General features: G+C 34.0%; 1 protein-coding gene across 2 annotated transcripts in view; it reads right to left on the reverse strand.

The window, feature by feature from the left end:
• The window catches only part of LOC108358593 (ATP-binding cassette sub-family G member 4), a 199732-nt gene that overhangs the window by 43651 nt on the left and 129703 nt on the right, over positions 1-26378 (reverse strand). For both annotated transcript variants that reach the window (XM_017610015.1, XM_017610014.1), the window contains 3 exons: positions 19906-20144; positions 14260-14388; positions 9796-10112 (listed from right to left, as the gene is read on the reverse strand). In XM_017610015.1, the coding sequence (XP_017465504.1) occupies positions 9796-10112; positions 14260-14388; positions 19906-20144 (685 nt within the window). The remainder of the gene's footprint in view (positions 1-9795; positions 10113-14259; positions 14389-19905; positions 20145-26378) is intronic.

The raw sequence follows: 26378 nt of genomic DNA on the forward strand, positions 1-26378 counted from the left end.
TTTTAAATAGATCTTCTGAGTGCAAGTTCCAAGTTACAAAAAATCGCGTTGATTTTTGACAATTTCTTTCTGGAAGTGCCTGCCATATAAACAAATGGCGAACATACTTTGTATAAGAGACATTCAGCCGTATTCTGACAAAGTCACAAACTTTAGCTCATCACTGTTGTGATTTCTACTGCGCCTCAAAGCTTGCCGCTGCAAAAAATATGCCGCTACAATACAAATTTTTTAATTTTTGTTTATTTTTCTAGCACTTAATATCGAATTTTTTGTGACACATTTCTCGGCGCACTAGAAATCACAACAGTGATGAGCTAAGTTTTGTGACTTTTAGAATAGAGGGGATTGTCAGAAAAAAATTGCCAAAAAGCGCGTTGAAAGTTGGAAATTTTTTGAATTTTCCCGAGTTTTGCACAAAGTTTTATTATTAAAAACAAAAAAATTTGTGAAAAGAAATTAGTTAAAAAACTTTGCACGCATTGTGAAAAGTTCTGTGTTTAAACCTTAACTTAATAAACTATTTAAACTATTAAGGTCTCCGTGACAGTAAGAATATAACGTACGTTGTACGAGTACGTATGTACATACATACATATGTTGCACAAGCCCACATAGCATTTGGAAGATTAATAATAATAATAGATTGGCGCTTACACATATGTTAGTGTTTGGCCGAGCTTCTCCTCCGATTTGTGGCGTGCGCCTTGATGTTGTCACACAAAGCAGAGGGACCTACAGTTTTACGCCGACTCCGAACGGCGATTGTATTTTTATGAGAAGCTGTTTTTCATGGCAGAAATACACTCGGAGGTTTGCTATTGCCTGCCGAGGGACGACCGCTGTTAAGAAAAAACCTTTTTCTATATTTTTTGCGATGTTGCTTTGACCAGGGTTTGAACCCAGGCGTTGCGGAGTGGAAGCGCGCACTGCTTACCACTACACTACAGCGGCCGACGATTACATTAATAAAAATCTCCTTTGATGATTAAAAACTGACTAATCGCTCCCGCGATTAAAAAACGACTCGAAAATGAATCATCCGTACGCTTGAAATGTGATTTATTAAAAACATAAAAGCACGGAGGCCGAAAAAGTTTAAATAGTTTATTAAGCTAAGGTTTAAACTCTTCGATAAGATAAAGAAGTTTTTGTTTAATAGTGTCAGTTTTGAAGTATTCACTGCTAGAATTACATATGTATGTATATACATACTCACATTTATAACCGTGCACACTTAGGTATTTTTTTATGCGGTACATGCGTTCCTCAGAAAGCCGCATAAAAAAGTTGTTTGCTTTCATACAGGGGACGCGTTCCAGCATTTTCAAAAACCGCATAAATTCAGATACTCCATGTAAAAACTTCTAAAAAAACCCACATAAGAAATCCAGAGGCAAATTATTAATAATTAATATTAAGCAAAAAAATAATAATTTATTTCTTCTCTTCAACACTTATTATTTCATGTAAAACTGAACATTAATGAAATAAATAAAATTGTTTCTGTATTTTAACCAAAAACAAAAAAATACCACAATAAATACATGAATTACACACTACTACACACTGAAAAAAAGTAATAAAAAAAGCAAAATCGCTACAGCGAAAAAATGGTTTAAAAAACCGCATAAATTGAAATCCGCAAAAAAGGAGACCTAAGTGTATATTTATATGTGCATATGTATGTATTTCTCGAATATTTAGAATAACTGGTAAGGCAATGAACTCGTACATATGTACATAGGTATACACCTCAAGCTCGGAACACTTTGACGACTGCAACTTCACGACGTAACGACAGCGACATCATTTTGTCGACAAATGTCGCCTTGAAGCCAGCTTCTTAAACATTTTGAAGACCTCAGCGACATAGCAAATAGCTGATTTTAAAGTTTTACATTTTGGTATATTTATTTCACAAATTGTGTATTTTTATTTAAGTAAATAAGAACAACATGAACAATCAAGAATATGTGATTAATTTTGCGACAATTTAATTTTGCAGCACTACATCTACTCATTGTCGCCGGCAAAATTAGAAATAGATTTAATTTGGCGACGTCGACAATTGCAGTCCTGCAGCCAAGATGTCGTGCTGTCGTCAAAATAATTGTGTCTGTAAGAACGTGTGTATTTAAAATTTGACAGATGCTGCTTGTCGCTTGCTGTCGTCAAAGTGTTCCGAGCTTTAATGGTGAAGTGAAAACCACATTTTCCGTTATTCGATGGTGATCGGGCGAAATAATTGTGACATTTCGGTTAAAAAAAATCTCACGCAAAGCCAATGTTGTGCTCTCACGCCTTGGGGGTCCAATCTACGCTTGAAGTAGACTTCAGAAAATTCGATATAAAAATTTTTCCAGAACTCACCATGAGCAGGTGGCTGTAACGCGAGTTAAGTTTCTGTCCCCCATCTCCCATGCACGAAACCATCAATTTCTTTTTATTTCTCCTTTTCCTACATCTTTTTGATGACTACATTTTATTATTTGACTACAACGCGAGTTCCCCCTTTCTCTCCTCCCCTTCACAAGAAACCATCATGTTCTTTCAAATGTAATTTAGTGCATGTTTTTAATGATTTAATTATTCAATTGTTTTTAAGTCTGAGACATGACTTGATAATTATTTTTCGTGTTAAATGATGTTATCGGCTTTCGAGATAGTAAGCGTGCTCGAATCAAGCCACCCCTTGCACCAGGTCCGAAAAGGGTACTTAACCAGTTTGACGGTTCTTTCAACTGCTTGAGTATGATATGGTAATTGGAAAATATCACAGCAAAAAAATGTTTCAATTCTTCTTTCGAGATATTTCCAGAACTTTGCATCACTCCAAGATATCAACTCAGTAGGGATGACAAAAAAAAATAAAATAATCGATAATTAATAATATGATAAATCACAAGCAAAAAAATTTATTGCACTTATGGAGAAATAATCGATTAATCGAATTTTCAAAGCACTTTTTCACAGCGATTATTACCACAAACACTTTTCCATAAAAAAATCTTTTTCTCCTTTTAATTTCCTTTAAATAAAATAAAACGAGTATTTTTAGCGGCGATAATTACACAGGTTTACAAACAAAAAGGTTCTGCATATTGAACCAAACTTCTATATCCCTATGTTATTCGACGCGCTGAATGCGAATCCGAGGTCCGTTAACCTCCAAATAGGACAAAAAACGTATTTAAAAAAAAATTGTAATAACTACCATGCAGCAATAAGGCGGCCAATTTTCCGTAAAGGACCAATACTTCACTGGTTAAAATTTTACTGGTCAGAATTGAACATGTTTGTATCGAAAATGTCAGCTTCCGATCTAAGGAATCGGTCTAGAGATAGACGAAAAGTCCAGTTTGGCAGTGACAGAGTGGTGTTTTCTTGCAATTCAATAAAAAAAAAATTAAAGAGCACCACTCTGTAAATGTTCCAATCGCTTGGTTTGGCCTTGATTCAAAGTGAACATTTGAACACACATTTACATGCGTGGCTATAGGTCAGTGCGCATAGGTACTTGACACTATTTGTTCGCTTTCAGAAGGTACAGTACTGATTTTTCAACTCTTGTACTGATTTTATTCATTTCTTCAATCAGTACGCTAATGTCCTGATTTTTCTAAATTTGTACTGATTTGTACTGAATTTTCTATTCAAACAAAATACTTTAGTATTTTCTTAAGGTTTTTACATAACGTTGGATTTTCCGTAAACTGTACTGTAAAAAATAAGAAGAAAATAATTTAATTATAGTTGACATGTTTTAGAGAATGTTTGATATGCCCAAGAAATTAATACAACAAAAAAATCAATCGTTTTATGGGCATATCACCGGGTCGTTACGTACCAGTTGCGATAATATGATGGAGCTTAAACTATTTAAAAATAAGGCTTAAATTTTTGTCGAGTGTTGTTAGCTATCTCGAAAATAACTCTCAGTTTAATAACAATAAAATTCAATATTCGAATGGCTTTTGCCTATAACTTACAACCTTTTTCTAAATTTACTGACTTTGTAAAAAAGTTTTGCATACAAGACATAGAGTTAGATACTCTTTTTAGCGAATTCTTAGTCTTTCATAGCTTTTGCGTAGTTGAAAAATTATTTAGGCCATGAGGACATATAGGTGAACTCCTTAAAAAGTGGTACTTTTTCACAGTATGAGAGGATCTTAAGAATAAGGTTTGTTTCCTGGCGCAAAGAGAGAGACCGGCTTCTAATTAAAATTTTTGAAAGTGAACTTCAAATTAAAAGTAATTTTAAAATGAAATGTATGGAACTCTTTGACTATTTAAACACTGAAAATGGTAATGATCCAGAATGTGAACTATGTCGTCACAACTTATATAAGAGCGAAACATATTTTTTAACATACAACGATAACTAATGTATAAAATTGCCAAAAAATACCAAACGATTTCTTAGATTTATGTAACTATCATTTGAATGAATGTGACTGGTGGGACACTGAAAAAAACTCTATTTTACCCTTGATCACTCAAAGATGAATTTTAGCCAAACCACTTAATATTCACGAACCATGTTTTTGTGTTGTAAAATATGAATTATACGCTTTCGTTTTCAATAAAAATGAGGTTTATATAATCTTCATAGAAATATTAAAAAATATTTAAAGTTGTGATTGGTGGGACAACTCCTTGTGACTGGTGTAAAGTAATTATGCATGAAATAAAAGTTTCCATAGACAAAAATTACAACTTCTATTGATTTTTTAAATATTTCCCAAAAGAGTAATGAAATTTAGCCATTTAAAAAGAGGTTACTACTGAAATAGAGATAATTAGGGCATATTTAAATTTATGTCGTTCTCCTCTTTTCAATGGAATGACCCAAATATAAAATAATTTGTTGGCTCCTGTGCATAATGATGTGTACACTCATGTTAAAATGAATAACACTTTTTTTATGAACTATATTTTATTTATATATGAAAATATTGTTGAAAACAAGAACTCTGGCGTTTTAAATTATTTTCTGTTACTTACAATCATAATTTTTCTTTGAATAAAAATGTACTGAAAAGTACTGATTTTTTTAGCATGAAAAAGTCTAATGTTCTGATTTCGCGCATAAAAAATCTGGCAACCCTATTCCGAAATATGAAAAAGCATCTGTGAAGTGGAAAATTGGACTAGTCTAAGACTATCTTATGGTCAGTTTTGATTGGACCAGTCCTTTTCCAATGAGACGCCAATGCTAAAAATGGTAGTTGAAACCATTGGCAGGGGAATTATGAGGGACTAGTGCTGGTAACAATAGCGACTATCTGAGGGCTAACCTAGGGTGACTCTGAATTGCTGCAGGGTATTTACTCGTAGAAATACAAGTGTTATGATTGTTGAACTTATCCATTCTGTAACGGCCTTTGCAAATTTTAAGGCAATAAAACCCGTATTCGCCAAAATTTAATTAAATTGCGGTACGGATAATATTTTTACTGTTATTGCATATATGTACATATGTGTCCATATGAATACAATGTATGGGCATATATGAGTAAGCAAATACAGGTCGGAAATTTTTGTTGCACTAATTAACTTTCATTAAACATGGCCCCGCAAATTAATGCGAAAACGGGAAACATAAAGTTTTGTGATCTCTAACCAACTGTGGTAGATAATTAAATTAATGAAGTTTGGGCCAATTTCACAGTCATTAGGAGGGGGCAATGAAAATATAACATTTTTTGTATTTACCCGTGGCTCTTGGAGTGTTCGAGAGAAAGATTCTGCGGAAGATTTACGGGCGTTTGCGCGTTGGCTACGGCGAGTACCACAGACAATGTAACGATAATTGGGTAACGACCTTTTCAGATGTCCAGGCCCCGAGATTAAAAAACATAATTATATCTTTTTCACTTTTGTTGGCTCTTATTAACATTTCTTAACCAAACTTAAAGTTTACTATCAATTCGTTAACCTTGGAAGGTCATGCATTTTTTTTCTTTCAGTCGGGCGCTGTGCTGAGTGGTTAGACGTGCGTACTACCACTCCATAGGGCCTGGGTTCGATCCGTGATCCGAGCAACATCTAAATTAGAAAAAGTATCTTCTACCACAGCGGTGGCCCCTCGGCAGCCAATGGCAAACCTCCGAGTGTATTTCTGCAATGAAAAAGCTTCTCATAAAACGTATGCGATATTTATCTCTATCCCATTTTTTAAATATCTTTCTCTCTATCCTTTACTTTATGTTTATCTTTACTCTTCTTCATTTTCTTTATCCTTATTTTTATCTTAAATTTATCTTTTTCATCACCTTTATCCTTAAACCCGTAGTATTGTTCGCTGGTCGGGTATCTGAATCCAAAAATAGTTAACTGTTATTATGCAGAGACGAGATGTTAAATGATACTCATTGCTTTTTTTGGACATTCCCCAACCACAAATTAAATGCTACTTTTTCCCCATCGCTGATACTATGTATAAAATAATTCCGGAATTTTCCGATAAATGATCCTACCCTTTCTTGCTTATTATCACGGAACCTGGTCGAATTGGAAACGGAAGGCTTTTGAGGTCGAAAAGCCAATAATTTATTATCATGGGACGTCGTAGGCTCCAAATATCAGTTGTATACTTTATTTTAAGAATGGTTCCTTCGATAACGTTTTCCCAAAAACAAAAATAAGTGCAAATTAAAACTTTCCAAAGAGCATTCGTTCGGTGTTCCCCTTTTCTGCTACGACTTTTTTATTCAACGGCAATCATTACCAAGTGGTTAGAGATATTCACTAGCGCTTAGAAAGACCGAGGTTCGATTCCTTTCGTATAGCGAGTGGGTTTGTGCCAGGGACGTGAAATGGTTTTCAATCGAACCCCTTTTTATAAGGGTTGAATGTTCGTTTGTACCAATATTTAATAGACAAATTTGCACCACGTTTTTATTTTTTCTTTTTTTAAATATGGTAATACCATGTTGGTTTACCATCTGACAATTTTTTACTACTCATAGTGTATGGCATAAATTAAACATTTTTCGCCCAGTTCACGCGTGGTTTGTGTCACGAGAGAGCTTCTCATAAAAATCAGTTCGGAGGCGGTTCAAACTGAGGAAATCTCGCACACCACAAAATAGAGAAAAAGCTAGGCCAAGCTCTTAAAAAAATATTTGATGTGCCAATTGTTTTACTTGTGCCTTATCTTATTTTTTTTTAAATGTTTGGCAATACTATCCAAGATCACCTGAAGAGCAAAGCGATTGATACCCATATTGAGATATTTTGTAATATCGTTTTATTTGATTCCAGTTTTTGCTATTTACAGAAAGGTGCCAACTCCGGGCGTGTGTGAATCGGTAACAAAGTCCTATGGGGAAAGCTGTTGAATAATATTTTTACTATGGTGAGACAGTTTTGCCAATCTGCTGTGTGAAATGAAATATTTTTTGACAGCAGTAAATTTTTGATAACCGCAGATTTATTTGGAATAAAATATTACAAATTGAAGTGAAATGAATATTTTAAGAAAACATCTACCATCGTTGATTGCAATTCATCTATTTAAGCTTTCATTTAACAAAAAATTACACACATCAACAATCTTTGCGATTGTCAAAATTTTCTATGCATTTGTCAAAAATTTCACTAGCCTCATGAGCTACTGAAATTTTATTCACCTCGTAGTTGTCAAAAATTTACTCGACGCGAACTTTGTTACCGATTCACACACGCTGTCCGTCAAAAAAATTTTTTCGAACTAAAGCTTTTCTAACACTTGAAACTAAAAATTAACTATCCTAATTGGTTATCACCAGGGCTAGGATTTTAAGGCATTTGACTATTTTGTCTGCCCAGTCGTTTCTGTAAACAAATTAAATAATCACACGTTTCATGTCTTCCTTGATTAAAAATTCAAATTTTAATTTGCCTTTTTTACTATATTGCCTTTTTCTGCCTTTTCTTTATGATTTGACTTTTTAATACTTATCTCTTGATTATTGCAAAAAGTTGGTTTTTATAAAAAAATAATCAAAATTAAATAACAACAAAAATAATATGTTAAAACTTGGCAAAAAGTGGTGCGGCTATAATTCGAGGGATATAAAATTGTGTGAAGGATGCACAGCTGCATGCAAATCATAAAAAATTCAAAATATAATGCATTTTTAAAATTGAGGGGTTGAACCAATTTTTTTTTTACCAATTTTTTTAACGTCAAGGAGTGATTGTGGCTCAATGACAAAATTTTTCCTTGAAAGGCAATTACATTAGTTTTCAAAGCCATTTTATTTCATATCAAAATATTGCTTCTGTCGAAAGCGCTATGATTAATTGGCATGAAGTGTTAAAAAAGCACACTGTGTGCCGTCGAGTTTGCCCGAATATCTTATTTTTAAGTCGAGAAATGTAATTTTGAAATTTTAAAATTACTACGGTGTATTTTTCTCAAAAACATATGACTCAGAACATATGATATATAACAAGTAAGAAAGTCTAAGTTCGGGCGGAGCCGAACATTAAATACCCGGCGCAAATATTATATATATGTTTTTCGCCTTTCCGAAAGCTACCGCTACATGGTAAGCCGGGGTGTATCAATTTTGAGTAAATTAGCGTCCTTAAATTTCGAAATATTGAAGTTTCAAGGATTTCTAAAATTTACCGTTATATGAAAAGCCGTAATTTTAGTCCGGTTTCAATAATTTGGAATGTTTTGCTTTTGCGTGGCAAGCACAATAAAAATACCGAGGTAGGTACAAATTGGTAGAACGGTTACCGAGATACATATATGTGATCCTAAGTGGGCGGTGCCAGGCCCATTTTCCAAAATTTTATCATAAACGTATTTCCTGGTAAAGAATTGTTGCAAGCGTCAATTTTGAATAAATTAGCTTTAATATTTACTGATTTATCGAAGCTGTGCCAAGTTTTGAAGAAATCGGTGCAGCGGTTGCCAAGATATACACATATAACCATAAGTGGGCGTGGCTACGCCCATTTTTCAAAAATTTATAATATTCTTATTTTTCGTCTAAAAATTATTGTAAATATCAATTTTGAGTGAATAATCTTCAGTAGTTACTAAAATATCGCAGTCTTCGTATTTTTGAAAATTACCGTTATATGGGAGGTAGGCGTGGTTATTGTCCGATTTTGCCCATTTTCAATACCATCCGTCCTATGCCCGAAAGAAGTACACGTACCGAGTTTCGTTAAGATATCTTAATTTTTACTCGAGTTATTGCGTGCACAGACGGACGGACGGACAGACAGTCACCGTTTAATCGATTTCTCTTTTCATCCTGATCATTTATGTATACATTTGTCTATTTCTATATCGATTCGTTTTGCATGTTACAAACAACCGTTATGTGAACAAAGTTATAATACCCTTGTGCACAAGGGCGCTCGGGTATAAAAATATAATTCATTTATAAACAATATATAATATAATAAAATTGAACTCACGATCCGGCCCTGACTAAAGGTACATAGTATGTATATAACAAAATTTAAAAATAAATTACTTCTACCTTTTTTGAAAGCTCATTTTGCCTTTTTGAAGTTTTTAGTGCCTTAAAATCCTAAGCCTTCTTATCACGTTCTCGTAGACCAGTTTTTTCTTTTCATAGATTGTCTTGTTTACGAAAGGAACTTTGAATGCTACTTTTTATTTCATTTCATTCTTCAAAAGATAATCTTGTTGACAAAACACCTCGTCGCAATTTCAATTTTAATTACTACTATAAATCACTAACTCAATTTATTGTAGAGCTTAACGCGTAAACAAAAGCAATTCATAGCAAAGTGTACTTTGGTAATTATACTTACATAATTCCGTCGCGCACATACAAAAATTCGGTTCAACAACAGAAAATATTGCATTATGAACGAGGCCTGTTGTGTGTGCAAAGCCTTGTAGGCTGTATAACGCCGGCGAACATTTCGCGCATGCGCCGTTGAGCCAACTTCATCGTCACTATCGTCCATCTTCGTACTTGTGGCAGCGGCACTGGCATTGAGCGTCTTTACTTCCTCCAAAGCCACATCATCCGCAGCGGGTTTTACATAGTCGAAGGCTGCAAGCTTCGACATGGCGGTGGGAAAACGTTTCAAATTGCTGAAGATTTTACTACACGCTTCATTATCTGCAAATGTAATTGCAATGATATGTCAATTCATGTACTCTTGAGTTACATACAAGTAAAAACATAAATATGTAAAATATTTGTTTGTACATACATACATACATATGTATGTAAATGCTTGTGTACATAGTTAAATAGTAGGGCTTTTACAATTGCATATTCGAATAACCGAACATTCTAACGATCGATTGGCAATCGCATGTTCGATTTTCAATCGAATTTTACTATTCGAATAGTTGCAGCACTACGATTATCCGAATAATCGATGGACTAAGATTATTCAAATATTGATTATAATTCGAACATTCGTCCGCAGGATTAGTTATGAAATAGTTGCGAAGTTCTGAAAATGAGAGGAAGAGAAGTCAGCTGGGTTTGAGGCTTTTTAAAAAAAGTTCTGACTGTAACCAAGTTACGTGCTCCATTTGTGGTATTGACCCTTATTATGAGTTGCATTCGATTTTCGACCGAAAGTGAAATTCGTATTATGAGCTATGCAGCCCGAATCCCGGGAGTCCCGAGCCCTTTTTGAAATCCCGAAATCCCGGGATCAAGCCCTCGGGATCCCGAGATATAATTTAATTTACTACCAAATTAAAATAAAACGACATTCAGACACTGAAATGGCATATGATAAATAATAGGTGCGTTCGTTTAAAATCTCCAGTAAAAAACATCCAACTGCCAAATTCCGGCGAAATGTCATCTATTCTCTCACAAGAGAAAAATATCCAAAATAGTACGCGAACAGAAATTTTGCAGAAACTTGTAAGTTAGACGAACAGCTGATATAATTCTTGTGTACATTCAAAAGTGTAAAATTTAAAACGTACGAAAAGTCATCACAAAGTGTTATACTGATACAGTTTATTGATTAAACAAATAACTACTTGTTTCTTACAAGTTTAATTAGTCGCTTTTTGTAATTTTGAACTTCCAAACCATCAAATTCAATTTTGTGATTTGCGTAAATGCCAACCAGCTGTTTTTGATCAGCTGTTTTCCTGTTGGCAAATTGCTGTTGGCAAAAATTTTTCCAGCAGAAACCAGCAGCTTCCCCTCAAAATGAAATGTCACTTTGCTCTCTCAATTTCCCCTACTTTGCAAGTTTTTTGCGTACGCGAACGCAAAAACTTGTAAGTTTTGGTTAAACATGAACAATTAACAGCTACGCGAACGCAACTAATATATTACAATTCTAATACTATTATTCTGTGTTATAATATATATAACATACATATGAGGCATTCTTTTTCATACCGTACACCAAATTTGGTGTCACAATTTCGATTGACTTCATATTTTTCCTTTTTTCTTCGGATATACATACATATGACCTGCCAAATTTTGGATTTTTTCGTGATTCTGACTAAATAATCATGTACTTCTTCAAATTGTTATATCTCGGGCTCTGTTTATCGTAGAGACTTCATTGTTGACTCTCACAAAATAAACCACCTCGTCATAAAAAAAAAAAAATATTTTAAAAATAGTTCTTAAAAAACTCCCAATTTTTGGAAAATGTTTTTTATAGAGAATTAAACAAGGATTAGGATGGTGTAATTTAAAATCCCAAATTTACTGGTCTTTACTATGTAAATCAACTTAAAAAAGTTCAACTGTTAAAATGACTTCGACTGCAATATGAATGAATTACAATTTTTTAGTTTTTAGTTTATTCAGTTTGTAATTAACTTTTTAAACTGATATAAAATAAAGATACATATTTACATTTCTTTTCTTAAAAACACAAACTCATTTTTATTTCTAGTATTCGCACTAAAGAAATACTGCAAAACTAGTTTGTTAGCATATTTTAATTAATGGTAATTATATCCCGGGATCCCGGGATTACCAATTTAAGATCCCGAAATCCCGGGATTTACAAAATGGTCCGGGATTGGATGCCTTACTAGACACTAATTCTAAACACTTTTAATTAATTTCATGCAGTTCTAACCAGTGTTGCCAGAACTTTTCAGGGTGACCGGCTAGATTGGACAAAAAAACGGCTAAAAACGGCTAAAATGTTTCAACCAGAATTAAATTTTTTTTAAATACATAAACTACAATTAGAAAGACTAGTAAATCCATTGAATTTTTTTGGTTAATAAAGATTATTTATACGTAGCTAAGCTGTACACCACTTTATTTTTCTTTAACAAAGGAAACTGTCGTTATACGTAGCTAAGCTTTACATCAGAAGTCATGTTTGTATTACTTAAATATAAAAACAGAGATAAATTACAAACTTATGGCGTTTTCTTTTCTATTAAACAATTTTGCCTTCTTATAAATATTGGATAATTTTCAGTAGGTTGCTTTTCGTCCCGCAAAATTGCTATATTAGCTGAGAGTATGGCACTTTTGATTAGTCGGAGGGCAATATTTTGAGAAATAAACACGTAAAGCTGTGAAAGCAGAAGGTAGTTAATTTATTGACATTCGTTGTTGTTGCCGACCACTTCACTTTTAACAAGTTTATGACATTTAACTAAAATCATGCCACCAGATTCACTAGCAGAAAAATTTTTGTTTCTTAAAAAAGTAGAAAAAAAATTTGAATCTGGATGAAAATATTAAAAGTGTTGCGCGTTCCCAAACTGCCAGAATTCGGTACACCAGAGCAAACGTTCGAATATAAAGTTTTTTGCTTTTCCGAGGTAGGGTACGTAGGTTGATAACAAATTGCTGACGCAAAATATCTTTAAACCTCTGAAAGATGTACCATTATCCGTGAGACAGGAAAGAGGTCGAGTTAAAATGATGCCTGCAACTTGTAACAGTACCAATTTTTGGATTCTCGGAATTTTCTGATAAAGTTGTGGTGCTGCTAAACATCGAAATTCATGCTCTTTTATTTTCTAAGTGTAGCGAATAAAACTTCACACTTAAATTTAAGACATTCATAACAAAAATTTTATGAAGAAAATTCCCGCTACGTTCTTCCAAATATAAACTAGGACGCAAAATTTAAGCAAGTTTTGCCTATTTTTCTTTAGTTTATTTAATATTTATTATTTTTTGTGAATATGTAGCTCATTACTTAACAAACAATATATACTCCAAACAGATTTCACACTTGGTGTAAAAATTATGAAAATTCTGCAAAACTTCATCAAAACTTGTAACTTTTTAATCTGCTAAAATTACGCGTCCCAGTTTATGTGTCATGTGGTTATGGGTCACTCGCTTAAAACAAAAAACATTGAAATCGGCTCACTATCTGATTGTTTTTCAATTTTATATAACACAGTCCGACATGAAAATTTTCTCAGAGATAAGACTAGCCATTTCTAATAGATTTTGGAGCACTAAATTTGTAAAATTAAAAACTTGTATATTTGAATTTTAATAAAATAAGGCGAAGAGCAAAATCGGCTTCTTTTTTTTTTTGCAAAACGGCTAAAAAATCGGCTGCCGGCTAAATCGAATTTTTTCCGGCTGTTTGCTGTCGCAACCGGCTAAATCTAGCCGGAAAACGGCTAAAATGGCAACGCTGGTTCTAACGTCGTGAATACTAAACACAAGCTCGAAAGGCTGGTTTTACTTGCGAAAGAAAATCTCAATACTCAGTTGGCACGCTCTCTGAGAACGAAATCGTAGAGCTGTTAATAGTTTTAAAATATTATAAATAGATTTGGCTCACAAACGCCTCTTTAGACAGTCGGAACTATTTAATAAATCTGTAGACAAATTTCTTTAAAATATTTTGTGTCAAAATATATTCGAAAGACTACGTTTAAACTCTCTTAAACATTCACTACTCCTGGCCAGTTTACTAAGGCCTTTCATCCGTTGTACTCAATTTTTACCATGTTTTTTATAAACTCGCTTTCTTTTTTATTTCGTTTTAATTTGTACAAATTTACATAAATATGTATAAGCACACTTTTTAGTTTGCTCGATTTGTAAACAAAGCTTCTCAGCGGTGAAAAATATACTATTGTGAACAACCTAAACGAGCGAAATTCACAGTAGGGCTATTCTTCATCGAATGAGCGTCATAATTCGAAACGACTATTCGAATTTTACCATTCTTGCCTTATTCGAATATTCGATTAATCGAATATCAAGAACTCTAGTAAATAAATAATGCAAAATTAAAAAAATTATACTTCATTAAAATTATGGAAATGTTTATTACCTTTGATTGTGGAAAGCAGCCGCTGTACATTTATTTGCTGGCTATCTGCATCTTCATGGTACTTTTTATTTGCAGCATTTATTAATTTAACCAAATCACGATCGTGTTCGCCCACAGCTACTTCCAGCACTAAGAAGGGGAGAAACAAAAAATATATATAAGGTCGATTATTTGACTGGCAGCATTGCATTCGTACGCATTTTTTTACAATATCAATCAATTGTCCAATAAAAACAGGAAAACCTCGATTTTTTAGTTAGTATAAAAGTGTTTAAAAAGTGCTTTGGTATCAAAGTTATAGACATTATTGAGGTGCTGAGTCTCATTTCCTATAATTTTTATTCTCGTTTTCTCTTTTGCTTTTTGTCCTCTCCCTTTCTTTCCGTCTTCTGCATCCAACTTCAACACGTAACAACCTGTCAAAAATGAAAATTCCATTCGCTTGGCGCTAACGCCGCGTCATTGTGGGATGCTACATACAAACTGTATGGCCATGAGGATTTTTGACAGTTCCTTGACGCTGGACGCGCCAGTTTAGGGATGGCAGTATGTCGGTCGGTCGCCGTAATGCAGAGACACCTTTTTTGTTTGAAGAATTTTTGTTCTAGATGAATCGGACGATGTGATCTTTGAAGGCCAGAAAAGCTTCTTCATCCGTCGAACAATTTTTCTTTATCCTTGGATCTATTAAAGTAAAAACTGGTAAAATAGTATTTTACTGTTACGATAAGTTCAAATTTTTAGGGGGTATCACATTAAATAGCAAGGAAACATCTTTTTCTAAACTTGAAATATATAAGTATAATGACGAAGGTTTAATGTAAAGAATCGGTATCAGGAACTGAAAAGGAAGTACTTGTTTGAAGTATTGGGTCCGACAATTCAGCAAATCACTAATAGACATTTGAATGTGCACTGTCCACGTTGTACTATTTGGAAGTTCAATGATGAACCATGTCAATAAGTTTGAAATTTCTGCGAACTGCTTGAACGCATACTGCTACTTTTTTTTGGTATTTCATCTGCAATGAAAGCGGGAGGACAACTGCGTACTCAATTGCTCAAAACTTTTGGATTTTGACAATTTTTTCAGACAAAATTTGGCACTGGTAACGTTACATAAAGCACTGGACACGTTACACAAACGGTGCGGTTGGGTAAGATTTAACCCAATAGCCTTGCTCTTCCATTTTTTCTTCACATTCATATTATATCACCATAACCAAATGATTTGAATACGGAATACGGAATTACGGAATAATACAAAAATATTCGATTACTCTTAAAGTTTCTAACCAAGTAAAAAATCTTTCTACCGTAAAAAGCTTGTCCTTAAAATCTTTTTTTAATCATTGCAAATAACATTTTTGTATCTTCAGAAGATAATGCAATAAGAACTTAAAGAAAGTAGAAAGGAATATGTCTGCTTGAGAGCGAAATAAAAATTTCTTCAAAACCAATTTAAAGGTCTTCTTTGGTAAATTCTGTACTCAATGCTCATTGCTTATTTAAAACTACGTCTTAAAAATTATGGCCATCACCCATTTATATGGACAACAATTTCCTCTAAAGGAGGAGAAGCTCGGCCAAACACTAACACATGTGTAAGCGCCAATCTATTATTATTATTAAGTTCCTCTAAAGAAGAGGTATAAATCAATGACACTATCGATAGTATCGATATTTTTTATTATTTTTCGCTACTATCGATCGGTTTTTGGCACTGTCATAAGTCCGAAAGACATGTGATTCAGTATTTATTCAAAATTTTTTCTTGTTTTCATTTAATATATATAATATATATATTTTAATTGCCAAATTTACCAGAAACTGGAGAAGCGGTTACCGAGATGTATACACATCTAATCATAAGTGGGCGTGGCTGCGCCTGTATACCAAAAATATCAATTTTGAGTCAAAGCTTCAGTAGTTACTAAAATATCGCAGTTTTCGTATTTCTGAAAACTACCGTTATATGGGAGATAGGCGTGGTTATATTCCGATTTTTCCCATTTTCAATACCATCCGTCCTACACTCAAAAGAAGTATACGTACCAACTTTCGTTAAGATATCTAAATTTTTACTCGAGTTATCGTGTGCACAGTCGGATAGACGGACGGGTGGGCAGACATACAGTCACGGCTAAATCGATTTCTTTTTTCATTCTGAGCCGTTATGTAAACAAAGTTATAATACCCTTGTTCACAAGTGCGCTCGTGTATAAAAATATTTAAATTGCTTAATTTAGCAGAAAAAAGTGATCACAGTGTCGCAGAGAAGCAAATTCTAAGGATATTTTGTCTTCTTTTTAGCCCTTCTATAGAAACCTGGTATATTGAAAAGTATGCAGTCATTACCAAGTTATTATCGTTTAAGTGATAAGACTATAAATTTGATTTTACCAAAAAGTTCGTAAAAAAAAACATACATACATACATACATACATAGATACATTCTTCATTAAATATGAATTTTTGGTGAGGAATTGAATTTCGTATATAATTAGTAATTTACCCATAAATATTTCCTCCATGGACAGAAAAACCATATTTCTAACAAAAATCGCAATTATCACGGAAACTACTTATGGTAAATAATTTCAGAAAGCTACCTTTTTGTAGGAAATTTGATTTTGATAGTTTTCAATCACAAACATAATACTAAAGCATGCCCGTAGCATACCACAATAGCGCGGCGCTAGCGCCGAGCAAATGGAATTTTCATTTTTGACAGAGCATTACGTGTCAATGGCAAACCGCCGACTGTATTTCTGCCATGAAAAAGCTTCTCATAAAATCCATTGACGGTCGAAGGCTGCGTAAATCTGTAGGTCGCTCCATTTCTTTAACAACATCAAGACTCACACCACAAATTGGAGGAGAAGCTCGGCCAAATATTCTGCGTGTAAGCGCCAAAATATTATTATTATTATTCGAATATCTAGCTTATAACACTTTTGGAAAGATCAGCCAAAATTCTACATTTTCGCAGGGAAGATCAACAGCCGTTTTTTTGGCGAGAGACAAATTTGTATCCTTTGAAAGAAAATTTAATTTCTGGATTACCTGTGTGGAAAAAGAGCATTGAATATTTCCCACTTTTATACAACTTTCTACGAGAAATTTGATAAATTTCCAAATGAAATGCAATATGTCATAACGGAGCACTTGGTAAATAAATGCAAAATGTCATAACGGGGCACCTGATAAAACTCCTGGGATCTTTGTCAGATTATTTTTCGGACGGTAGAAGTAATATCGATTGGGTTCAAACTCCATTTATAAAGCATTCATAGATCTTTAGAGTACTTCGACATTGAAACACACGTTTGAGTCTGAGTCGCATGAAGCTACCATTAAGTAGCTAGACAACCCTAACCATGCTTCCTTCTGTCACAACGTATCGTTGTGGAACAGGGGTTTCAGTTTACCTCTCGTCTTTTTTATTGGCGCTTTTACTTATACAAAAAACAAATGCAGGTCCAAATTGGATGCTTTCAGACATAACCGGTCCAATCCCGTATTCCTCAGACTAAAACTAGTAAAACTGTCAAAAAATAAAAATTCGCTCATAACGAGAGAGCAACACTGAAAAGTGTGGGATCGCTTTCTAGTAAAAAATGGTAACTTCTGACAACTTCAACAAAACCTCAAAATTTTGGTTTTAAATTTTTGGTTATTTTAGCTGCATTTTTTTGTAAACGAGCTACAAAGAACGCTCAACTCGGCCAAAATTTCCTTTTAGCTACATAAGCAACCCTGTTGGTGGCTGGTAAGAAACATGTGATTAGTTTAACGGGATTTAGACACAAAAGAACAATAGAAATGAGTAATTATGCGAGGTATTTGCAAAATATATATACTTATTTAAAATATAAATCATGTATGTACGAAAACAAAAATTTCCCTCTCCACTTTCCCGGTAACCATTCACAATAGAGCAGGTTTTTCACTTGCCAACACTACCCTTCCGGTCGCGTACTTTTTAACCGACCTTTCTGAACTCGGTTAAATAGCCGAGTTTGCGTTGTTGCTTTGCATATATTTCGTCATTTAAGCGAGTGTTCTTTTGTAGCTCGGTTGCAAAAGAATGCACCTTTTGTATGTAAACACACGCAGCTCACGGATATAACTAACCAAAAATACTTTGAAATTCATAGGAATCCACTTAAGCCAGTATTTAAATACTTTTCAACATGCATTAGCCAGTTAGGGCGAACCCAGGTAGGGGGAACCCCCAAGACTGTGTAACATGTATTTTCATAATATTCAACTGAATATCGTGAAATATCCTTACAAGAATATTCATATAATAAATAGGTTTGTCCCACAAGCTACTTGTAGAAAAACTATGGAAAAGTTTAAACTGTGAGCGTATATCAAAGAAACTCGAAAACCTACTTGTGGAACGCGTATGTGTAACTCGAAATGACTTCGAGCAGCTTATAAATAAATAAAAATTCAGATTAAAAAACTAAAAAATTTAAACGAAAATTTTTGGAATTTTTCTAATGTTATAGTATACAGCTTGAACCCTCGATTTTTTGAGTCACTGTATTTGTCTGTAATAAATCCAGTTGAAGTTTTTTCAAATGATGTAGTTTCGATGCTGCCTTTAGTTTCATCACTTTCACTTTTGGCTGAAGGAAACCGAGAAGATGCCATTAATATAATCTCAAATACCATATCAATAGTTCAATAAAAATTCTTTTATAAAAAATTGTAATTTCTATTGAAAATAGAACAAAACTATAGCTTTTATTAAAATAATAATATAATAATTGTTTATTTTATTTTTCTGAAACCTCCTGTTACTTGTTGTACTATAAAAGATCGTAGATCTTATTGTACTAATGTTTTCTCGCAATAAATGAAATGAAATGATATGAAACTGAAAATAGTTATTCGTTGATATTTTCCAGATTTGTTAACCTTTTTTCAAGTGGATGGTAAATATTTTTTTAGTCAGTGGCAACCATGGAGAGGACCTTATTTACTCTCTTTTTTGTCCTCTCAATAGTCAGAGAACCGAGTACGGTATCGATTTCCAGTCAAATCTGTCTAATTCTGACTAGTCTGGACTGTACGGGATCGCAACTAATATGGAACTATAAATCAATATTTAATAACAGTGAAACAATTTCATTCTTCACATTAAAATTTTAAGTTTGTATGCTAATTCCAGTAAAAGTTTTTATTCATATTTAAATTACAGTGCCTTTGATTTTTAGTAATTTAAAGTGGGGTTCCATAAAATGAAAAGTTGTTAGTAAGGGTTCCATTATCTTAAAAGTTTGGGAGCCCTTGAACCAAAGTATAACACCTTAAATATTGTTTATCTAAAATTTAAATTTTCTTCGAAACTATTAGTCTTCTATAATCTTGTTTTAGCACCTTTTTGTAAAGAATTGAATTGGATATTGGAATCTCAAATTCACACTACATGAAATTTTAGCTCTTATTAGGAACCCTTTCTGAATCAAATCTACTTACAAATTTTTAACCTGCTAATTTAGAAAATAGTACGCAAACAAAAAGGGGGGAGAAAAATGTTTGGAACGTTTGGAAATAAGTTACAGCAAACCCAGCCGAAGCCGACTCGATTTTGACCAAATTAACATTTTAGAGGGAAGTTTTAAGACTTACAAAAATCGGCGGGATTGTGATAACTTGGGCACACTAAGTCCTGTCCCTCTAAGAACGGTATCAATTCGCGAACTGGACCCTGGTAAATGCAATTGCCGTCGACCACAGTATATAGCTTATCAAACATTTCGAATATTAATGCGCTTGGCTGGTGAATGGTGCAAACGATAGTGTGACCTAGCGAAGCTAACTTCTTGAGGAGTGATACACATTGACTACACGACGAGCTGTCCAAACCTCTGAAATGAAAATGAAAAGAAAAAAGTCAATAAGTTACTTAAGATTAAACCGAAATGAAAATACTAGAGTACGACAGATTTTTCGGCTTCGGTTTCATTTTGCCGATTAATCGGCAATATTTTCATATTCGGCTGAATGCCGAAGCAAACCTTTTTTCTATCTAGATTTTTTTTTAACATGTATGTGCTATAATTTAAAGGTATACATTTATTGTGAATAATCTGTTTGAAAAAAAAATGTGGTATTGCAACTTTTTCTTAAAATCAGCTTTCAGCTGAGGATTTGAAATTGTGATTAAGGCTTATATGTGTACATATAAAAGAGTTCTTAGTGGGGGCTGATATTTTTTCAATATTGGAATACCAGCTCGATAGAGTTACTTCGCAGTTACTGATAATTATCTTCCTGCTCCACCCACCAGCGGTCACAAAGAGGAGGCAGCATTTTTCGGAAGAAAAGAAAATGCTATTATTTAAAAAAATGTGAATTTTTTGTATTTAGTATTTTATATGTTATTAAAAAGGCAAGATGAAGCTTATTCTTTGAAAAAAATCTATTTACTTAATTTAGAGTAAATCATTGGCTTCGTTAATCGGACGAATGTTAGATCAAAACCGAACGGTTGGTTCGGCTTCGACTTCGGCCGAAAACTCTACTTTCAGTGGGACTCTAGAAAAAACAGATTAAAAGAAGATATATAATACCCTACCTACCCTTAGATCCTACACTTCACACTTTTATTTCATACAATCTTGAAGCAGAAATATTTCAAAGTGTACGAACTAAAGGTGGGCTGGTTAGTATACGTTTCCACGGTAAAATTTTTTTAATCGACTTTAAAATTTGCACTTAGCACTGATGATCTAAAAAAATATATAAATAAAAGAAAAATTAATAAAATAACCAAAAGTTAAACGATTTAAATAAATAAAAGCTTATCGGAAGGGTTAATGAATAAAAAATTTGACTTTCTTTTCCTTCGAACTACTTTGATGCCAGATGGTGTCCCATTCCATAGTAAAGATAAAATTTGAATAAAAAACGAATTGAATAAATTCTTATGTACGTACATTTTCTTTCCATCTATCTTTTATGAGTTTCGTTTATCTATGGAACAGCTTACGCTAACTTCCTGAAATTTGAGACAGCTACATATTTTATCCATACCGTACTTATATGGCGTTTGATAACACCTCACATGCTGCAATAAACAGTGCTTTGATCAGCAGGGGGGTAAACAATACCCTCGTAGCCTGGATTAATTGCATGCTCCGCACCAGAAGGGTAGAAATACAAACCTGTACGAATAATAAGGTTGTTGCCGGAACAACAAGGGGCTGTCCACAGGGTGGAGTGCTAACTCCACTGCTGTGGAACATAGTCGTCGACGGACTGCTCCAAGAGCTGACAGAAACTGGGTTAACTTGCCAGGGGTACGCCGATGACATTGTAATTATATGCAGGGGGAAATTCGAAAACACCCTGTGTCATAGAATCCAGCTAGGGCTGAATGTAACCAAAAAATGGTGTGCTAAAGCGGGGCTGAATGTTAACCCATCAAAAACCACTATAGTACCATTCTCAAGGGAATATACACTGGAGAGCCTAAAAATGATAAGGCTAGAGGAACCAACATTATGTACCAAAAAGAGGTTAAATTCCTAGGAGTGATACTAGACCAAAAACTACTCTGGAAAGCACACGTGGAAGAAACCACGAAGAAAGCTGTAAGATCATTTATGACGTGTAGGTCCATGGCAGGAAAGAGTTGGGGATGCACACCAAACATACTGAGATGGATCTACATGACTATAGTATGACCCATGATAGCTTATGGAGCCATCATCTGGGCCGATAGAACTTCACAACTTGGAACAATCAAAGGGCTCTCCAAGTTACAAAGGCTGGCATGCGTATACATAACCGGAGCCATGAGAACCTGTCCAACCGCATTCTTAGGGGTTCTTCTAGATCTTATCCCTCTTCATATTCACATACAGACTTAGGCGAAGAGAGCTTTACTATGGATGACTGGTTCCAATATCGGGGCAGAAGGGTATCTTAGCCGTCGGAAGTTAGATATTCTTACGAAGAACTTCCCTGAAATTGCAATACCGAGGGATACCATGCATCCGAGTTACAGCTTTACAAAGAGGTTTAAAACTGATCTGAGTAATAAGAAGAGCTGGGCTGGCTTATCCGAGACGTATCGGATAAACAAAAACATGATTACCTGGTACACTGATTGCTCATTGACCGACGAGGGTACCGGGGTAGGGGTAGTTGGACCGAGGTTAAGATACTCGGAACCCATGGGAAAACATATGTCTATTTTCCAGGCTGAAACATACGCCATAGAAAGATGCGAGGTCTTTAATATCAAGCGAAACTACCGGAATCAGAACATCGCAATCTTGACTGACAGCCAAGCGGCTATAATTGCCCTCAGATCTCGCCAGGTAAAATCTAAACTGGTGATGGAGTGCCTCGAAAAGCTGAATACTCTTGGTCTGGCCAATCTGGTTTGGGTTCTCTGGATTCCGGGACATATTGGTATTAAAGGAAACGAGATTGCCGATAAACCAGCGAAGAGGGGTGCGGCCCAGAGCCTTTTTGTGGCCTGGGAAAAGGGGCACTCTCCGAACTTGTTCGGTTAGAGGAAGAGGCTCATAGAAAACGCTACTGGGATAGTCTACCAGGTCGTCTAGAGCAGTCCAAAGCAATTTTAGGAACATATAACCTAAAACGCTTCAAGGAATGTATGAGCTTATCAAAGAATAACTTAAGAATTGTTACAGTAATCCTGACAGGACACTGCAGGCTGAACTATCACCTGACTAAACTGGGAATTTACTCGCATGAGCGATGCGGATTTTGCAGGACGGAAAACGAGACTGCACAGCACATCTTAGAAGAATGTCCTGCACTGATGCACAACGCAAAAGGCACCTGGGTGAACATATGTTAACCAAAGGCGAAGTGAAATCCGTAGATTTAGGTTGCATACTAAAGTTTCTCTCGGTTACTGGATTAATAGACTCTCTATAATCTATGAAGGGGGCACAATAGATCTTAAGGTCGCAGTGCTTTATCCCCAACAATAATAATAATATATGGCGGAAAGTGGCAGATAACGGAAAAGGAGGCGTGACACCTCCCATACAAACTGAAATTCTCATATCGCTTATCTCTGGAACCGCTTACGCTAAAAGCTTAAACAGATGGCAGCGTTGATCCCGATTAACTCGGTCTTAATCCGGATCAACTGCAGTTAATTCCCGAGTTGATCAGAATCAACACTGCCGTCTGTTTATGCTTTTACATCCCTAAGTTTAACACAGCAACAAATATTATCAATACCGTACTTATGGCGAGAGCGGTAGGTATTGGAAAAGGGGGCGTGGTACCTCTCATACAAACTATATTCTAATATCGCTTACACAACTACACAAGTTATCAATACCCTACTTATGGCGAAAATTGGTAGGTACTGGAAAAGGGGGCGTGGCACCTCCCATACAATCTGGAATTCTGATATGGCTTATCTCTGGAACCGCTTATGCTAACGTCCTGAAATTTTACACAGCTACTTACATATTTTATCAATACTGAACTTACGGCGAAAAGTGGTAGGTTTTGGAAAAGGGGGCGTGGCATCTCTTATACAAATCGCATTTCTACTATCGTTTATCTCTGGAACTGGATAAAGTAGTGGAATTTGATACACCTACATCTAAATATACATATAAAATGACAAGAGCCATTCAATTGGAAACAATTTTCTTCCAGATTTCTAAATCGCATTGATTGGTTGTTATTTTGTGCAAAGGTTTTTAGAAGAACCAGTGCGTTTGTCTTCTGAAAGGTGACGCAGGGATTGGTAGCTATCCTAAAAAATTATATTTATGATCAGATTTGCTTCATCTTTAGGACAGATATTAGTAACATAAAATTTAGTATACCTTGCTAGTTCAATCGTGTTATGCAAAAATATTGACAAAAACCCGTGGAAACCGCCAATAGAGAAGGAAGTATTATATTTTGTTGTACAGCTTTGAGGTAGCTCTTACCGATTCTGATGAAAAGAAGGAGTTTATGTACATACTTAGACGTTGGCAATTTAGTTGTTAACCTTCCAGTATGCTCTCAGACCAATTGGTGTATGTTTAACATTGTATTATTCAGTGAGGAACCGGTAGGCATCTCATCTAAAGATAAAAATACGCATGCTTATTTTTTATAAAAAAAATAGGTTCCTTTTTCGGTCTAATTTCGACAGCATCTGAAGAAATTTGGAGGAGACTTGGTACTCAGAATTAATATTAATCAAGCCGGTATTAACCTTCATAATTAGATTTTGACTTTTCCTGTAAACTTGCTATAAATTTTGCTGGTGGTCAATATTGGTGACAAGCAAAATTCCAAAGTGTATGAAAAAAGATGTTGAATTTCGACCACTGGGCGATACTAGTAATAATAATTCGTTTCAGAACTACACTTCGATCAACCAGAACTACGGTACTTCTTAAACGATTTTAATAACATCTATTTTCCTCGAAAGGCTACTTAATTTTCTGTAACAAAAATGAAATAACTTAAAAATCAGTCAACTGGTACCGCTGCACAGTGTTCAATAAATAGAATTTGATGTTCATAATTCACTGGAGCCTTTATTTCTCAACCAATTTGATTAATTCTTTTTTTAAATGAAAGCTAATAAAATTTTCAAGAGACCAATTATTGACTTTTCATTTGTTTTTATAAATTTTTTAAGTGCAAAGTGCAGAAAAAATGCCAATTTTGAAGAAGATCGATTCTCCTGTTCCAGCTAATAAAAGTTACATAATAAAAACTAGTTAAAAGCAATTGTAGGGTTCTCCCAAATTAAAAAAATATATAAAAGTAACAATTTGAAAAGTTATAAAAAAAATTTCACCAAAAATATTTTTTTTTGTTTTTGGTTTTTATAAAATCTTGGGTATGCAGTTTTATATATCGTTAAATTTTAGTATAATAAAGTTCCAGTTGCAAGTCGCTAAGAGTTTGCTTTGAGTTTTATTAATTTTTTTCGCTAGCATTTCGAGCACATTTGTATGCTAAATGGGAGATAAAAGCGTTTGTTATGTTATTAAAAATCAACACGAACTCTTAGCGACTTGCAACTTGCACTTTATTATACTAAAATTTTTATCAAAACCAAAAACAAAAAAAAAATACTTTTGGTGAATTTTTTTTTATAACATTTCAAATTATTCCTTTTTAATCTTTTTTTCGTTTTGGGAGAACCCTACAATTTTTTTACCTAGTTTTTATTATAAAACTTTTATTAGGTGGAACAGGAGAATCGATCTTCTTCAAAAAATTTAATATAAACAAATAAAAATTCGAAAATTGGGATCAACTAGTCTCTTGATTAGCTTTCATTAAAAAAAAATATCAAATTGGTTGAGAAATGAAGGATCAAGTGAATTATGAACATTAAAACCCATTTATTGACCACTGTGCGCTGTGGTGTGCGCTGTACAGTAGGCAAAAAAATTATAGCCGCACCAAATTTTGACAAGATTTAAAATATTATTTTTGTTGTTATTTAATTTTGGTTAGATAGTTCATTCTATCCCAATCACGAAAAAAAATTTGTTGAAAATTTTCAATACAGCATTGCTGTATTGTACCAAGCTTTTGACTACAAACAAACAATTTTCCCAATTTTTTATTTTGTACCAATAGCCCAATATAAAAATACACAAATCTGTACAAATGCACCAATCGAGTAACACTGCCTTAAAAATTTATGCAATTAAAAAACAAAATTTAACGAATTTTAGTAAAAATTTCGAGTTTTAATTTGCAGCCCATTGAATTTAGTAGAATAAAGTACAAATTTCAAATGGCTAAAAAATTACGGTTGATTTTTTAGAATTTTTAAAAAAGCTCGAAATTCGTACGAAAGTTTGTTGAATTTTTTTAATATTTCACAAAGTTGGTAACTGGAATTTACACGAGTTTTGTTAACGAAAAAAATCAAAACATCTACAACCAATTATAATCCAATCTGCTATTATTATTGAGGGCGAAGATATTGAAAATTTAATAGCTTCATCTTTTTTAAAGCTCAAAAAGCTGTAAGTAAATAAGTGCAATGAGCATTTTTCAAATTTCTTTGGTTGTGTAATCTATTTACCTTAAAGCACCAGTGCAAACTTTAAATTCAATTTAAACAAATTTTTAAC

This window comes from Rhagoletis zephyria, unplaced genomic scaffold (genome assembly GCF_001687245.7).
Source record: "Rhagoletis zephyria isolate East Lansing unplaced genomic scaffold, Rhagoletis_zephyria_1.1 Rzeph_scaffold_00272, whole genome shotgun sequence".
Classification (NCBI taxonomy): domain Eukaryota; kingdom Metazoa; phylum Arthropoda; class Insecta; order Diptera; family Tephritidae; genus Rhagoletis; species Rhagoletis zephyria.